General features: G+C 36.6%; 2 protein-coding genes across 2 annotated transcripts; both read left to right on the top strand.

The window, feature by feature from the left end:
* Positions 1-544: 544 nt before the first annotated feature.
* LOC140778324 (putative leucine-rich repeat receptor-like protein kinase At2g19210) lies at positions 545-7,989 on the top strand. The gene is made up of 13 exons (XM_073123017.1): positions 545-647; positions 773-1,340; positions 1,641-2,122; positions 2,863-2,998; positions 3,100-3,171; positions 4,217-4,288; positions 4,373-4,453; positions 5,291-5,451; positions 5,581-5,828; positions 6,307-6,433; positions 6,752-6,820; positions 6,913-7,102; positions 7,311-7,989. Exons 1-13 carry the CDS (start codon positions 554-556, stop codon positions 7,726-7,728), a joined length of 2,718 nt encoding a protein of 905 aa, XP_072979118.1. The 5' UTR covers positions 545-553; the 3' UTR covers positions 7,729-7,989.
* Positions 7,990-9,519: 1,530 nt separating this feature from the next.
* Positions 9,520-17,141, top strand: LOC140764640 (putative leucine-rich repeat receptor-like protein kinase At2g19210). The gene is made up of 13 exons (XM_073103313.1): positions 9,520-9,733; positions 9,816-10,380; positions 11,591-12,072; positions 12,164-12,299; positions 12,401-12,472; positions 13,426-13,497; positions 13,582-13,662; positions 14,454-14,614; positions 14,744-14,991; positions 15,459-15,585; positions 15,905-15,973; positions 16,066-16,255; positions 16,464-17,141. Exons 1-13 carry the CDS (start codon positions 9,595-9,597, stop codon positions 16,879-16,881), a joined length of 2,760 nt encoding a protein of 919 aa, XP_072959414.1. The 5' UTR covers positions 9,520-9,594; the 3' UTR covers positions 16,882-17,141.
* Positions 17,142-18,233: the final 1,092 nt, after the last annotated feature.

Here is an 18,233-nt window from a genome sequence, read left to right as displayed (position 1 = left end):
CATAATCCTCGTTGACTTTATTAACTATTAAGACTTTCCCTCTCATCAATACATTTCAGCTGCTCCAATGTGTGCCAATACGTCAGTCAATTAATCAATCATGCATAGACCGAAACAATCATATCCTATGAGCGTGTGCGAGCGATACGTAGACGAAACGAAGACTCAAATCTACACGCACAACGAGGTGCAACTGACAGCACGAACTCGTCACGAGAGAGGATTCGGATCCTTAGCCTTTTCGGATCCTTAGCCTTTTCGGATCCGTTCTCTATCGCATTCACCAGTTGACCTCCAATAAGCTATTTCTGACTTTGGGAATAACTTCCAACGAGTCCATGTGGGGCCCAGGTTACTTCGTTGACTTATCTTGAATTTTTTCAGATAAAATATTCTTATTTGCTTCTGTACCTGGAATACTATCAGCTTCAATGATTATAAGAACAATATGGTTGCCGAATATCCTCCAGAAGTAAGGGTATGCCATTTTCCATAGTTGCAAATGAACAATCTTGAAGCTCAGGAGATAATATAGACAGAGAAGGCCGTGACAATGGATCACATTTTCTTAACCTTGGCCGAGATGTTAGCAATATGGTGCTTTCTTCTTTGGTGTATCTTGGTCGCAGGCCAGCCAAGAACTAAAGGTAACATCTCAGTTAGAGAATTTTGGTCATTTACATATCTATTTTTTGTTACTCAGAGTGTACGTGGCATGCCTGCACTATGAGTTATAACTCTTCTTCCTTTTTGTTTTTTTCTCTTTTTATAGATTACATAAGCATAGATTGCGGCATTACGAGTGGTTCCAGATACAACGACACCAAGACACAACTGGAGTACATCTCAGATGACCAATTTATAGCTACCGGAACAAACTACGATATTGCGAATAACTATAAAACCTCCTCAGTCGCAGTGCAGAACTTGAACGTCAGAAGCTTCCCAGAGGGAGCTCGGAATTGTTACACCTTGAAGCCAGCAATCCAAGAGCATAAGTATCTTATAAGAGCAAGCTTCATGTATGGAAACTATGACGGACTTCGTATGGGGCAAGATAAGAATCTAATCCTATTTGATCTCCATATAGGAGTCAATTTCTGGAAGACGGTGAACATAACTGATGCATTCCAAGAGTATAGATTTGAGGCCATCACTGTTGCCTTAGCTGACTTCATACAAGTGTGTCTTATAAACACAAACACTGGAACTCCTTTCATTTCTTCGTTGGAGATGAGGCCACTCAAGTCCAATCTTTATCCAGCCGCAAATGCTTCTCAATCTATTGCTCTCTTCTTTCGAAACAACGTTGCATCAACGAGTACCACCCCATTGATTAGGTGAGTTTAAAGGATTTAAAGGGTTTAATCTTTTTAATTGGTTAAGTGCAAGTTGCCCTGTATGTCGGTCTGATTATATCGTCATATGCACGTATGTGCCTAACATAAGATTAAAATAGGCACGATTAAGATCGTTGGATTTGCATCGTTGGCGCGAATTTAACGACCTGAGTGCAATCCTAGCATTAGCCGTGAGCTAGGCCATGTATCAAACACCTTTGGTGCACTCTGCCTTTTGTCTTCTTCTTTTTTTTCTCTTTTTTTATTATTATTTTTTTTTTTAACCGGAAGACCCAACAGATACCCGGACGACCCGTACGATCGAATCTGGACGCCCTGGGACGTGCCGTCCTGGAGAGTCATATCCACAGCCTCCACATTCAATAACTACGACATAGATTTCTTCGAGCCTCCCCCCGCCGTCTACCGGACCGCCGCCGTCCCCGTGAACGACTCCTCGCTTTGGTTCTACTGGGACTCCGAGGATGGCCCCACCACGCCCCAGTACGTCGTTGTCCTCTACATGGGCGAGGCCGAATCCCTCAATGGGACCGCCAAGAGGGTGTTCGACATCTACCTCAACCACCAGATATGGTTCCACTCCTTCGAACCACCCTACTTGATAACAGGTTCCATATACAGCCCCAACCCTTTAGACGTCCGTGCTCGGTACACCTTCTCGCTGAACGCCACCACCAACTCCACCCTCCCCCCTCTCCTCAACGCGCTCGAGGCCTACTCCATCATGCTCCTGCCTGAAGTCATGACTGACCTCGACGACGGTAAGTAAAAATATCTTTGATCGTCACAAATATTCCACATGACAGAAATGTTTTTTTAAGTTAACAAAATTGTCATATTTCAAGTTTCACAATTGTCACTGCATTCATAGTTCTCATTCAAATCATTGGACTCTTAAAATTGCCAGTTCCATGAGTTCAAAATTAACTGCAACTATGCGAAGACCATTTCACTCTTTTATATATATAGTTTGAAATGGTGTAAAAATATCTAATTTAACGGTGCATATTAGGAATATTCTCATATATTTTAACCATAATTGCAATTTAGAATGAGTCCAGTGATTCATATCAATTATGATATTATAAGTATAGAATGTAAAATATTTATCGATAATTTTTATGATGGTATTGATATAATAGTGGATAGCATTTAAACCATTTAGATTTAAATGACAACTATGTAAAAAGCCCCCTAAAACACTACTTGTCATGTACAACCCCTGGTATCAATATCGGATTGTTCTTGATTTAGGATCTTTACTTATTTCCCTCTGAGTTCTTCGAAATGTAAGTTTAATACTTAAAAATCCTTGGGACTCTTCCATAAATGCTAGTAAGAAGAATGAAAATATCACATCTATCCTTGCATAATATCATAACAGAAATCCCCAAGTTTTATTACCATGAACTTTATGTCAATATATGTGATTACGAAGTTTAGCCATTCTATCTCCTTTTTTTGATGTGGACATTCTTTCTCTTCCTTCTTGATGTATCAGTTGAGGCCATAATGGGAATAAAGGAAGATTATCAAATGAAGAGAAACTGGGTGGGTGATCCATGCGCTCCAAAGAAGTATGCTTGGGATGGCGTGACTTGTAGCTATAGTACTAGTGCTCCAAGGATCACAGCTCTGTGAGTATCTATGAAAGGACACTTATGAAACATTTCGAATGTGAAGATTTGATGAGAAATCACTCGGGATAAGTAGAGTTAACAGAGTTCAAATGTTGCAGAAACCTTTCCTCTAGCGGATTGACTGGTTACATATCAACTTCGTTTTCCATGCTCAAAGGAATCAACAGTCTGTAAGTATGGCCAAACATTGATAATGCTTTTCACTCTCCCCAACAGGCGATATCTGCTATCTTCTTGTGGTTATATGTTGAGTATTTTATCTTGCCTACATGAAGTCGCACAGTTATTAACATGGATTTTATTTAGTTTTCACCGTCTAGAGACCCTCAAAATGTATCATGAGTGTCTCACAAGTCACAAGTTGATATCATCCCTGCTTAAAAGTTTTTCGCATCAATTGATACTAACCTTTTTATAACATCAACCTTTGGGGCATCATTTGTTTGTGATGTAAACGATGCCTACCAATCATCAGAATTGCAAACAGCCGTGAGAATTGCATATATGTCAAGTAATTCAGAAGTCAATAATTGTATGTGAACACAAATCACTTTGTTGGTAATATTTTATCTTGCTTACATGAAGTCTGACTGTTATTAACATGTAATTTATTTAGTTTTCACCATCTAGAGACACTCGAAATGTATCATGAGCGGCTCACAAGTCACAATTTGATACCATCCCTGCTTAAAAGTGTTTAGCATCAATTGATACTCACCTTTAATAACATCAATCTTTGGGGCATCATTTGTTTGTGATGTAAATGATGCCCTACGAATCATCATAATTGCAAACAACCCATGAGAATTGCATATGTGTTAAGTAATTCAGAAGTCAATAATTGTATGTGAACACAAATCACTTTGTATTCTTGCTTCACATACAAATTATGCCCTTCCAGATATTTCCATTTATATGTGAAACCAGTTTATTACAGAGCTCCCATGTTGAGCAGGAACATCAGATCTAAACTCTTGAATTAAAAAGGATCCAATAATAAAACTCATTTTCAGTTTTGATACCCATACATTATTCCATGTTGGACCTTTCGGAAGGTTTCACATTCATATTGTTCTTTCATTTATGATCATCTTTAGATTTCTTTGTTTAGTTTTGCATAAAGTGAGAAAAAAGAAACTTATATTACAGCAAGTTAAAATGGGATAAATCTGCAATGGAAATTACAGCAATTCTGTTGTTAAAATTTTGTCTCAGGGATTTGTCTTACAATAAGTTAAATGGGACGATACCTGATTTTCTAGCAAACTTATCTTCCCTCCAGTTCCTGTAAGTGCTCAAATCAATCTTAGAAATCATATTTTAAGGAGTAAAAGTACATTTGGAGGTCTAATACTATCTGCATCTGTTTAGGGATTTGACAGCCAACTGCTTCACTGAACCGATACCTGATGTTCTACTGAAAAGATCAGCTGCAGGTTCTCTGAAATTAAGGTTTGTAATATTCCTTGCGTACTTATGAGTAATATTATTTTTTTCTATAGTTTGCATAATTCCAAATGAGAAGCCACTTATTAGGAAAAGGCTCCCCCTATTTCTACTTGTAATCATTATAAGTACCATCATCATTTTCCAAACCTTTTGCCAACAAGATTAGGTCGTATATGTCAGTTTGATGTCCCGTTATTTCACTGTTGTAGGGGCACTCAATATCATAAGCACTGAGAGATGGCACTGAGTAATAGAACTGTGGTCAGAGCTACTTAAGAGAAGTAGAAATATCTTGATTTCATTCTTTGGCTTGGTCGGGCAGAGCATATGTAATACTTCTTTTTCAATAAATCCGCATCTCTCTACAAATATTTTTTATAGGCCAAACAGTTACAGGTAGTTCATAGGAAGTTATGCAGCAGAGGCTTTTGTTAGTCTCCACTTAACAGAAGCTTCAAGGATCGAATGAATTTGTTCCCTTGAGGTGTTAATTCAACCAGACATCTTAAATGAACCATAACCCTATATTTTCTCAAAGACAATTTGTGCTTGAGGAGTTAGGAAACAAGATTAGGTTGTGCATATATATACATAGAACGTAGACTCAGCGCCACATTTTTGGAGGAAGAGGCAAATATAAGACCAAGATCATGATGTCTTCAGTGCTTGCGAACTTTAAAAATTTCAGAAGCAATGAGGTGGAATTTGTCATCATTTTTGTTTCACTTAACATGAAGTGAACTGCATTAAGTTTGAAAATGTTTTCCTTCTAGCTTGTACCTTTGTTTCAGTTCATGATCTTGATTTTCTTCTGATATTTTTAAAATTTCCTGATGCTAGAACTGACAACAGTACAAACAAATGTGACAATGGTTTCTCTACCGAGACTAGTACAAAGAAGTTAACTACGCCGATCATTGTAACTATTTCAGTTGTCCCTGTGGTCCTACTGGCACTGGCAGTGGTCGGATACATGTTGATATCGAAAAGAAGACAGCAAGGTTGTTACTTGTAACAATAAGCCTTATCTAATTCCCTGCTCGTTTTCATTTTACCTGTCTACTTTAGCAGTTATATGCTTGACTTCTTTATATATGGTTCATATCTCATGATCCCCTTTTGCATGAAAGGTTTGGTTTCTGATGCCGTGAGGCCACAAGCTGAGGAAGTTCCTCTGAGAAAAATTGGTCTTGAAGAACTTGAGACTAAAGAATTCACATACTTGCAGTTGGAAAATATTACCAACAAATTTACACGAGTCATTGGACAAGGAGGATTTGGGATTGTTTACCTTGGTTACTTGGAAGGTAGCACTGAGGTTGCAGTCAAGTTGCTTTCTGGATGGTCATCACAAGGAATGAAGGAGTTTCTAGCTGAGGTAACTAATTTGAATCTTGTTAGACATCAGTTTCTCAGGAAAGAAATGGCTTTTAACACAGTGTGACCATGAAGTGTTAATTAAATTAGTTTGTATATAACTAATATTGGAACATAGCAGGGATGAGTACTGAGTAGGCAATCTATTTGCTGTACAAGGATTGCAAAACTAAGTTGTCAAGCATGCCGCTGAGAAATATCTTTCATAGCAATGTGAACATTTCAAAGTTCCTACATCGGAATATCATTTGTTTGGTGGATCGTTACTTAATACTAAAACTCTATGAGTTACCAGTTATCTACATTGTACACTATAAATGAAACTAACTCCATGTTTTCAAATCTTGCCTATGGTGTATGATTGGACGTTAAAATATATTTCAAAATGCTGTGGTAGCATTATCACACCATTGTACTAGAATCTTGTTGTATCTAGAAATGCAGCATTCTGTCTGACATTTAGGATTCTTTCTTTGCAGACTCAGAATTTGAGAAAGGTTCATCACAAGAACCTAGTTTCTTTGGTTGGCTATTGCAATGATAGGGAACACATGGCTCTTGTGTATGAATACCTGCCTCAGGGAAGCCTTCACGATCATCTGAGAGGTTTGGCAAGAAAAAGAAAATCTTTGCCATTATCTTAATCCCTTGTAATCGTGGAAGTAGATGCTTCCTGTTGTTTTTCTAGTCATTGGTATATGCTTTATCTCTAAATAGAATCATTTTTTACCTTGTTCTTCCCAAATACATTCTAATACTATTTTAAAAAGATTTCTAGTAGTTAAGTATATCTGATTGCTTTATTGTTGTGGAAGCCGTCAAATGTGGGATGACATAGCTGAGAGTTCTAAAACCCATTTTACCCAGAAGGCCTTGCAATATATTTTCAAGAAAACGTGAGTGAGTGTCTTCCTGCTCTTATAGGTAAAGCTGGCCTTGCTAGACCATTGAGTTGGAGAGAGCGTCTCAAGATTGTCCTTGAAGCTGCACAAGGTCAGGATATATAATGCATTTGTATGTCTTTTTATGCTTGAACTTAAACTACGCGATTTTTTTCATATTGGTTTTTTCTTAACGTGATGTAGGCCTGGATTATCTACACAAAGGGTGCAAACAATCAATAATTCACAGAGATGTAAAGCCCAGCAATATCCTATTAGGTCATCATTTAGAGGCTAAGATAGCCGATTTGGGGCTATCCAAGGCAATGCTCAGTGATGCGCAGTATGAATCGACAGTGGCACTTGTCGGCACACCAGGCTACATAGATCCGGAGTACGTCTCTGTTTCTACACGTTTAATTTTCTACCAATTGAAATCCATATCTCTCTCATTCGAGACTGTAAGAAGTGACTTATTTCTTAATAAGATGAGCACAATAAAAGTGCCCCATGAAAGAATAATATATAGACTTTCTCATTATATCTGCATGCAGACGTTCTTCTATTTTAGATGTCTAATTGCAGATCTTTTTCATATATAGGTACCATAGGACATTGCAACTCAGCGAAAAGAGCGATGTATATAGCTTTGGGGTGGTTCTATTGGAAATAGTTACAGGTGAACCTCCCATTGTGCAAGGCATGGGAAAAGTTCACATCCTAGAACATGTGAAAACAAAGCTCAACAGAGGTGATATTGAGGAAATTATCGATAGAAGGCTGCGAGGCAAGTATGACGTCAATTCAGTGTGGAAGGTTCTGGAGCTAGCAATGATGTGCACACAAGAATACTCCACTCAAAGACCAACAATGGCTGACGTGGTGGTACATCTAAAGGAGAGTTTAACACTGGAGACTTCTTGTGCGAGTGGGGAGAATCCGTATAGTGAACGCCCCAGCATAGGTGAGAACAGTGCTTTTGGAGATATATCAGGCACATTCAGTCCATCTGCAAGATGAGCTGATCTTATCTGGAGTGAAGATAAAATGGTTTGACTCAAAATTAATGGCCTTAGCTTTGGGATTAGCTTGGACTTCACTATGTGTGAGATGTCTATCCTGCTTGAAGTGTGGCTGGGAAGAACAGTAATTCATCTAGCATTGGCTTGCTTATTATTTCGTGTTTACATTATTGTTGTTTTTCTTTCATTTCACTCGCTGTAATTTGTACTCTAGTTCTAAATATATGTGTGCAAAATAAAGAACGGTGAATTCCAAGTAGTTATCTTCCCTGGTTTAAATGCTATAATCGTAAACCGCATTGCTTATTCACAAATTACTCTTTCATCTACATATTGTGGCTCCCAGATAATTCTGGTATGCTCTGGAACTTTGATAAATGATGCGTATCAGGAATAGTTAGTATACCCTTCTAAATTTTGGCAATCATGTACACCCTCAAGGCCTCAGGTACATTTTCAACTTAGTCCCCAATTTAATCCCATAGTTCTCCTTGACTTTATCAAAAATATTATACTCTTTCTTTCAAGACTTTTAGCCTTCTCCCAGTTAACCGATCTCTTACTCGGTTGTCTTTCTGTATCACTTAGACCATTTCCTTTCTTGTTTTCATATGGTTTATATCAACTTGAAATTTAATAATCATTTGCATATCCACTTCTATTTCATAAATATGAGTACAGATTTAAAAATAAATTTGGCAGTATGTTTGGTCAATGTGTATATACACAATATGTGACATTACTCTTATAGATCACACTAATGAAATGTGAAGCTAAAATAGAAAAGGCAACAAAATACATGGACTTCTATTCTTAGCCTAACTTTCTTTAAGAGTAACTAGTGGAGTAAATAAGTGTATTCCACTATAACTCTTATTTTATCAGTATAGTAACATAAGCTTTCCTCAATCTTAGTTTATTGATACCCACTTTTCTATCTTCTCCTTTCAATTTTTTTATATATCATTTACTAATTCTTTTTTAAAAGATACTGCTTCAATCAATTATTTGTTTAATTATTTTCTCCTCTCTTTTTTCTTTAGCCACTTTTTCTTCTCACCTCTTTCATCTATAGTAAGTATTTTAATTATTTACTAAAGTACTTTTATTCTTTATGTCACATTAAGTGTAATAATTACTCCACAATAGTACTTTTATATCCAAAAACTATAAGCTATCTTATACCACTTATTTCTAGTAGAACTAAAAGGAATATTTAGGAGACTATTCTATTTATTGCTCTGACTTATGACTTGTAATTGCGTATGAGATTTTTTTGGAGTTCTAAAAACTTTCCTGAGTACTAGCCAAGGTCAAAGGCAAACCTACTACTGATATCGTCTTTAAGCTACATATGGAGGATATTAGCATCATCACTATAAACAAGATCCACTCATTCATCTTTTAGAAATTAGAATTCAGGGTCAGAAATGAAGCTGCAGTGTTAAGTGAGTCTTTCTTCCAAATTTATATTTGCTTTGCATATTCTAAGTACATTTTCATATAAATCTAGACAACTTTGGATAACTCTCTTATCTCTAAAGTCTCACAGCTCACCACGTCGCTGTGTGCGCTAGTTTCCAACTCCAGTGAAAGCAATGGAATTGGTCAAGCATACGGCGCTGCCTTTGAGTTCTTCTTGTTTATTTGATTAAAAAAGAAAGTCTTCTCGTTTGTCGTTATTAAATGGCACCGGACTTTATAAACACCATCTCCATTGTTTAAATTCATAGAGATGTCTTAAACTAGTTATTACAAAAAAAGAATGGTGTAAACGATAATAAAAAAAGCAAAAGGCGTGGTGTGAAACTAGATAATAAGAACAAGGTGGTTTGGTATAAATGCAGAAGAATGGCCACTTCGAATGGTTGCAAGGAAACAATACCTTAAAGCAGAGGAGGTACAGGAAACCAGAGTCATAGCCATGGAGTACTCGTACCTTAGCTTATGGTGCTTGCTTCTTCTCATGGGCATCTTGGTTACAGGCCAGCCAAGTACTGAAGGTAACCTCTCAGCCTCTCTTTCCTTTTTATTTTTGAACAATTTTCATAGTGGATGTCGGACTCTTTGGTAATCATCTTGCAGGTTACATAAGTATAGACTGCGGCACTAGCAGCGGTGACAGTTACAACGACCCCAACACAAAACTAGAATACGTCTCGGATGATCAATTTATAGATACTGGGATAAACTACAATATCGCCGAGAATTACATTACTTCTGATGTTATAGTGCAGAACCGTAACCTTAGAAGCTTTCTTAATGGAGATCGGAATTGCTACACCTTAAAGCCAGTAATCCCAGGTCGTAAGTATCTTCTGAGAGCAGGGTTCATGTATGGGAACTACGATGGGAATAATAGTGCAAAAGATGATAGTCCGATCCTATTTGATCTCCATATTGGGGTCAATTTCTGGGAGAAGGTGAACATCTCTGATGCCAGTGGGCAGTATAGATACGAAGCCATCACTGTTGCCGTGGCAGAGTTCATACAAGTGTGTCTTATAAATACTGGGGGTGGAACTCCCTTCATATCTTCACTGGAGGTGAGACCGCTCAAGTCTATTCTTTATCCGGCTGCAAATGCTTCTCAATCTCTTGTTCTTGCTTTTCGAGTCAACATGGCTTCAGATACAACTCCAGTAATAAGGTGAGCTTTAAGTAACCATCGGATTTTTATTATTATTATTATTACTATTATTATTATGGTTTTTTTTTACCAAAAATCTGCTTGGTTTTTTATTTGGGCAATTTTTGATTTTTCTTGCACTTAAGCCTTATTCTTTTTTTTAATTTGGCTCATTTTGTCATTTAGTACTTCATTAAATATTGACAGACACTATAAGTGAGAAATAAATAGCTCAGTACTTATCCTTTTTATCTTCTATTTTCTATGCTAGTGCTAATTTTTTTTCTACTACAGCTCCTTTTTCTATCTCTTAATCTTTTTTTTTATTTATATAAATATTTCTAATCACTCTTTAATTAATAAAATAAGATATTTGATCAGAGATAATTGTAATATAATTAATTAAATAACTAAAAATATAATTCTGCATGATTATTATTTACTTTATATAAATTTTAATAGTTAAATATGCAAGAGATTATTTCTTCGAAACTATGTAAAATTAGAATTCTATAATTTAAGTATTAAATTTATTATTTAAATAAAAATTTTGTACTTAAAGTACAAAATTTCAATTTAGCACTGTTTCAAAAAAGTATTTAAATATAATCATCTGATGACCAAAAATTATGAAATTAATTAAATAAAATTTGTGATATCATAATCTAAAACTTTTGTATTTGGAGTTTCTTCAAATTTGAAATTTCTTGGAAAGAAAAATTTATAATTTAGTACAGAAGTTATAATTTAAGTATTAAATTTTAATAGTAATTTTCAGTTTTTTAAGTAGATAATGTAATACAGATTAAGTTCTAATTTTAAAATATTAATTAAAGAATTGTTATTTATTCAAACTATTTTTAACACTGTATTAATTAAAGAGCATTTAGAAAAGCTTATATAAAAAATTAAGATAAAAAGAGAAAAAAAAATAAAATAACAAAAAAAAAAGACGACAAGAAGAAGAAAAAAAACTAACGGCAACATAAGAAATTATTTAAAAAATGTAGATCAATTCAGTATTTTTATTATTAAATATTTTTTAACTTAACCGCTAAAAGATTAAATTTTAAAAAAGTTATATATATAAAATACTAATAAGTTCAGCATTTTTAATAGATTTACGATTAATTAGACCATTTAGTAATAAACTCAAGCAGTAATATATTTTGGTGAAAAAATTTAAAATAAGACATCTTGCATGCTGCTACATCTTTGCGTCTCTCCTCAGGTACCCTGACGACCCGTACGACCGCATCTGGATTCCCCTCATCTTCACCGATTCCTGGACCGCGATCGACACTACCAAGGACATTGCGAAAGGCACAAACGACATCTTCGAGGCCCCCGCCACCGTCCTCCAGACCGCCGTCGTCCCCACCAACTCCTCCTCCCCGCTCGAATTTTCCTGGGACTCCGAGGATGTCAACACCGAGTACTACGCCTTCCTCCACTTCTGCGAGATCCGAGAGCTCACAGCGAGCGAGAAGAGGGAGTTCAACATCTACCGCAATGGGGATTTAAGGCTCGGGTCCTACTCCCCGCTCTATTTCAGCCATGACTATGTCTACACCGTCGACCCTTTTTGGGGGTCTACCGAATACAACTACTCTCTTAATGCCACCGCCAACTCCACCCTCCCCCCTCTCATCAATGCTGCCGAGATCTACTCGCTCATGCTCCTCACGGAGAGTATGACCGATCTCCGAGACGGTAAGTATTGTCTTCGATCATTACAAAGTTTAGCCATTCTATCTCTCTTTGTTAATATGGACATTCTTTCTCTTCCTTCTTGAGGTATCAGTTGAGGCCATTATGGCAATAAGGGAAGGGTATCAAATGAAGAGAAATTGGGTGGGTGATCCATGTGCTCCGAACAAGTATGCTTGGGATGGCGTGACTTGTAGCTACAGTGCTAGTGCTCCAAGAATCACAGCTCTGTGAGTATCTACCAAAGGAAATTTATAGAACATTTGGAATATTAAATTTTTATTAGAAATCACTCTGGATAAGTAAAGTTAACGGAGTTCTAATGTTGCAGAAACCTTTCCTCTAGTGGATTGACTGGTTACATATCAACTTCGTTTTCCATGCTGAAAGCAATCAAGAGTCTGTAAGTATGGCCTAACATTGATAATGCTTTTCACTCTCCGCCAATAGGGGATATATGCTATCTTCTTGTTGATGTGATGGAGACAATATCTGCTATTTTCTTGCTAGTAGTTAATTGTCAGAAAAAAAAACACCTTTGAGATTTCTGTACTAATTCCCTTGTATACGTGATAAAGAAAAACCCTGGCATATTAATGGAATCTTAACTCATTGAAATAATTCATTTGAGCATGAACAGATTGATGCATCTGCTAGCATCATAGTTAGGTGTTGAAAATTTTATCTTGCTTACATGAAGTCTGACTGTTATTAACATGCAATTTATTTAGTTTTCACCATCTAGAGACACTCGAAATGTATCATGAGCGGCTCACAAGTCACAATTTGATACCATCCCTGCTTAAAAGTGTTTAGCATCAATTGATACTCACCTCTAATAACATCGATCTTTGGGGCATCATTTGTTTGTGATGTAAATGTGATGCCCTACGAATCATCATAATTGCAAACAACCATGAGAATTGCATATGTGTTAAGTAATTCAGAAGTCAATAATTGTATGCGAACGCAAATCACTTTGTAATCTTGCTTTGCATGCAAATTATGCCCTTCCAGATATTTCCATTTATATGTGAAACCAGTTTATTACAGAGCTCCCATGTTGAGAAGGAACATCAGATCTAAACTCTTGAATTAAAAAAGGATCCAATAATAAAACTCATTTTCAGTTTTGATACCCATACATTATTCCATGTTGGACCTTTCGGAAATCGGAAGGTTTCACATTCATATTGTTCTTTCATTTATGATCATCTTTAGATTTCTTTGTTTAGTTGTTCAGATCGTATAGTGTTTGCATAAAGTGAGAAAAAAAAACTTATATTACAGCAAATTAAAATGAGATAAATCTGCAATGGAAATTACAGCAATTCTGTTGTTAAAATTTTGTCTCAGGGATTTGTCTTACAATAAGTTAAATGGGACGATACCTGATTTTCTAGCAAACTTATCTTCCCTCCAGTTCCTGTAAGTGCTCAAATCAGTCTTAGAAATCATATTTTAAGGAGTAAAAGTACATTTGGAGGTCTAATACTATCTGCATCTGTTTAGGGACTTGACAGCCAACTGCTTCACTGAACCGATACCTGATGTTCTACTGAAAAGATCAGCTGCAGGTTCTCTGAAATTAAGGTTTGTAATTTTCCTTGCGTACTTATGAGTAATATTATTTTTTTCTATAGTTTGCATAATTCCAAATGAGAAGCCACTTATTGGGAAAAGGCTCCCCTATTTCTACTTGTAATCATTATAAGTACCATCATCATTTTCCAAACCTTTTGCCAACAAGATTAGGTCGTATATGTCAGTTTGATGTCCCGTTATTTCACTGTTGTAGGGGCACTCAATATCATAAGCACTGCCAGAGGGCACTGAGTAATAGAACTGTGGTCAGAGCTACTTAAGAGAAGTAGAAGTATCTTGATTTCATTCTTTGGCTTGGTCAGACAGAGCATATGTAATACTTCTTTTTCAATAAATCCGCATCTCTCTACAAATATTTTTTATAGGCCAAACAGTTCAGGTAGTTCATAGGAAGTTATGCAACAGAGGCTTTTGTTAGTCTCCACTTAACAGAAGCTTCAAGGATCGAATGAACTATAACCCTATATTTCCTCAAAGACAATTTGTGCTTGAGGAGTTAGGAAACAAGATTATGTTGTGGATATATATGCATAGAAGGTAGACTCAGCGCCACATTTTTGGAGGAAGAGGCAAATATAAGACCAAGATCATGATGTCTTCAGTGCTTGCGAACTTTAAAAATTTCAGAAGCAATGAGGTGGAATTTGTCATCATTTTTGTTTCACTTAACATTAAGTGAATTGCATTAAGTTTGAAAATGTTTTCCTTCTAGCTTGTACCTTTGTTTCAGCTCATGATCTTGATTTTCTTCTGATATTTTTAAAATTTCCTGATGCTAGAACTGACAACAGTACAAACAAATGTGACAATGGTTTCTCTACCGAGAATAGTACAAAGAAGTTAACTACACCGATCGTTGTAACTATTTCAGTTGTCCCTGTGGTCCTACTGGCACTGGCAGTGGTCGGATACATGTTGATAACGAAAAGAAGACAGCAAGGTTGCTACTTGTAACAATAAGCCTTATCTAATGCCCTGCTCGTTTTCGATTTACCTGTCTACTTTAGCAGTTATATGCTTGACTTCTTTATATATGGTTCATATCTCATGATCCCTTTTTGTATGAAAGGTTTGGTTTCTGATGCCGTGAGGCCACAAGCTGAGGAAGTTCCTCTGAGAAAAATCAGTCTTGAAGAACTTGAGACTAAAGAATTCACATACTTGCAGTTGGAAAACATTACCAACAAATTTACACGAGTCATTGGACAAGGAGGATTTGGGACTGTTTACCTTGGTTACTTGGAAGGTAGCACTGAGGTTGCAGTCAAGTTGCTTTCTGGATGGTCATCACAAGGAATGAAGGAGTTTCTAGCTGAGGTAACTAATTAGAATCTTGTTAGACATCAGTTTCTCAGGAAAGAGATGGCTTTTAACACAGTGTGACCATGAAGTGTTAAATAAATTAGTTTGTATATAACTAATATTGGAGCATAGCAGGGATGAGTACTGAGTAGGCAATCTATTTGCTGTACAAGGATTGCAAAACTAAGTTGTCAAGCATGCCGCTGAGAAATATCTTTCAAGCAATGTGAACATTTCAAAGTTCCTACATCGGAATATCATTTGTTTGGTGGATTGTTACTTAATACTAAAACTCTATGAGTTAGCAGTTATCTACATTCTACACTATAAATGAAACTAACTCCATGTTTTCATTCTTGTCTATGGTGTATGAGACTTATTGGACGTTAAAATTGTGGTAGCATTATCACACCATTGTACTAGAACTTGTTGTATCTAGAAATGCAGCATTCTGTCTGACATTTAGGATTCTTTCTTTGCAGACTCAGAATTTGAGAAAGGTTCATCACAAGAACCTAGTTTCTTTGGTTGGCTATTGCAATGATAGGGAACACATGGCTCTTGTATATGAATACCTGCCTCAGGGAAGCCTTCACGATCATCTGAGAGGTTTGGCAAGAAAAAGAAAATATTTGCCATTATCTTAATCCCTTGTAATTGTGGAAGTAGATGCTTCCTGTTGTTTTTCTAGTCATTGGTATATGCTTTATCTCTAAATACGAGTCAGTTTTTACCTTGTTCTTCCCAAATACATACTAATACTATTTTAAAAAGGTTTCTAGTAGTTAAGTATATCCGATTGCTTTATTGTTGTGGAAGCCGTCAAATGTGGGATGACATAGCTGAGAGTTCTAAAACCCATTTTACCCAGAAGGCCTTGCAATATATTTTCAAGAAAACGTGAGTGAGTGTCTTCCTGCTCTTATAGGTAATGCTGGCCTTGCTAGACCATTGAGTTGGAGAGAGCGGCTCCAGATTGTCCTTGAAGCTGCACAAGGTCAGTTTATATAATGCATTTGTATGTCTTTTCATGCTAGATCTTAAACTACGCGGTTTTTTCCATATTGGTTTTTTCTTAACGTGATGTAGGCCTGGATTATCTACACAAAGGGTGCAAACAATCGATAATTCACAGAGATGTAAAGCCCAGCAATATCCTATTAGGCCATCATTTAGAGGCCAAGATAGCCGATTTCGGGCTATCCAAGGCAATGCTCAGTGATGCGCAGTATGAATCGACAGTGGCACTTGTCGGCACACCAGGCTACATGGATCCGGAGTACGTCTCTGTTTCTGCACGTTTAATTTTCTACCAATTGAAGTCCATATCTCTCTCATTCGAGACTGTAAGAAGTGACTTATTTCTTAATAAGATGAGCACAATAAAAGTGCCCCATGAAAGAATAATATATAGACTTTCTCATTATATCTGCATGCAGACGTTCTTCTATTTGAGATGTCTAATCGCAGATCTTTTTCATACATAGGTACCATAGGACATTGCAACTCAGCGAAAAGAGCGATGTATATAGCTTTGGGGTGGTTCTATTGGAAATAGTTACAGGTGAACCTCCCATTATGCAAGGCATGGGAAAAGTTCACATCCTAGAACGTGTGAAACCAAAGCTCAACAGAGGTGATATTGAGGAAATTATCGATAGAAGGCTGAGAGGCAAGTATGACGTTAATTCAGTGTGGAAGGTTCTGGAGCTAGCAATGATATGCACACAAGAATACTCCACTCAAAGACCAACAATGGCTGACGTGGTGGTACATCTAAAGGAGAGTTTAACACTGGAGACTTCTTGTATGAGTGGGGAGAATCCGTATAGTGAACGCCCCAGCATAGGTGAGAACAGTGCTTTTGGAGATATATCAGCCACATTCAGTCCATCTGCAAGATAAGCTGATCTTATCTGGAGTGAAGACAAAATGGTTTGACTCAAAATTAATGGCCTTAGCTTTGGGATTAGCTTGGACTTCACACTGTGTGAGATGTCTATCCTGCTTGAAGTGTAGCTGGAAGAACAGTACTTCATCTAGCATTGGCTTGCTTATTATTTCGTGTTTACATTATTGTTGTCTTTCTTTCAGTTCACTCGCTGTAATTTGTACTCTAGTTCTAAATATATGTGTGCGAAATAAAGAACGGTGAATTCCAAGTAGTTATCTTCCCTGGTTTAAATGCTATAATCGTAAATCGCATTGCTTATTCACAAATTACTCTCTCATCTACATATTGTGGCTCCCAGATAATTCTGGTATGCTCTGGAACTTTGACAAATGATGCGTATCAGGAATAGTTAGTAATTCAGAGTGTCAGGAATCTCTTCATTACATCTGTACCCTTCTAAACTTTGGCATTCACGTACACCCTCAAGGCCTCAGGTACATTTTCAACTTAGTCCCCAATTTAATCTCATAGTTCTCGTTGACTTCGTCAAAATATTATACTCTTTCTTTCAAGACTTTTAGCCTTCTCCCAGTTAATCGATCTCTTACTCGGTTGTCTTTCTGTATCACTTAGACCATTTCCTTTCTTGTTTTCACATGGTTTATATCAACTTGAAATCTAATAATCTAAGCTGATCTTATCTAGAGTGAAGATAAAATGGTTTGACTCAAAATTAATGGCCTTAGCTTTGGGATTAGCTCAGATTTCACTATGTGTGATGTCTATCCTGCTTGAAGTGCGTCGGAGAAGAATATTACTTCTTCATTTCGTACTTACATTATTTTTGTCTTTCTACCTCGTTCACTTCACTCGCTGTAATTTATACTCTAATATATGTGCAAGATAAAGAATGATGAATTCCAAGTGGTTATGTTCCCTAGTTTAATTGCCATAATCATAAACCGTGTTGCCTATTCACAAATAATTACTCTTTCATCCTACATATTGCGGCCTCCCAGATAATTTTGTTGTGCTCTGGAACTTTGACCAATGATGAGTATCAGGAATATTTAGTAATTCAGAGTGCTATTTGTCTCTTCCTTACATCTGTGCCCTTCTAAATTTGTCATTCACGTACACCCTCACGGCCTCGGGTACATTTTCTACTTAGGAACTTACTAGTTCTTAGTCACCAATTTGCTCTCATTGTACCCCTTGACTCTGTCAAATAGCATACTCTGTCTCTCAAGAAGCTTACTTAAGAAACCAATTACGCTTAGTTACGCTGGCAATATTTTAGTTAGGTGACTATTTCTAGATTCTAAAACAGCACACTAGAGATTATATTTATATGATTATATCT

The sequence above is a fragment of the Typha angustifolia genome, chromosome 1 (assembly GCF_048772165.1).
Source record: "Typha angustifolia cultivar Huaian chromosome 1, ASM4877216v1, whole genome shotgun sequence".
NCBI classification, from domain to species: domain Eukaryota; kingdom Viridiplantae; phylum Streptophyta; class Magnoliopsida; order Poales; family Typhaceae; genus Typha; species Typha angustifolia.
The sequence above is the reverse complement of the archived record's forward strand: the minus strand, read 5'-3'. Positions and strand labels throughout refer to the sequence as shown.

Bases quoted from the DNA above. Each gene is read 5' to 3' on its own strand.
- LOC140778324 (XM_073123017.1), top strand. From the start codon at position 554: ATGGATCACATTTTCTTAACCTTGGCCGAGATGTTAGCAATATGGTGC. The intron at 4,289-4,372 runs GTAAGTGCTCAA...GCATCTGTTTAG, and splicing joins TTATCTTCCCTCCAGTTCCT to GGATTTGACAGCCAACTGCT. The intron at 5,829-6,306 runs GTAACTAATTTG...CTTTCTTTGCAG, and splicing joins TGAAGGAGTTTCTAGCTGAG to ACTCAGAATTTGAGAAAGGT.
- LOC140764640 (XM_073103313.1), top strand. From the start codon at position 9,595: ATGGTTGCAAGGAAACAATACCTTAAAGCAGAGGAGGTACAGGAAACC. The intron at 9,734-9,815 runs GTAACCTCTCAG...ATCATCTTGCAG, and splicing joins AGGCCAGCCAAGTACTGAAG to GTTACATAAGTATAGACTGC. The intron at 14,992-15,458 runs GTAACTAATTAG...CTTTCTTTGCAG, and splicing joins TGAAGGAGTTTCTAGCTGAG to ACTCAGAATTTGAGAAAGGT.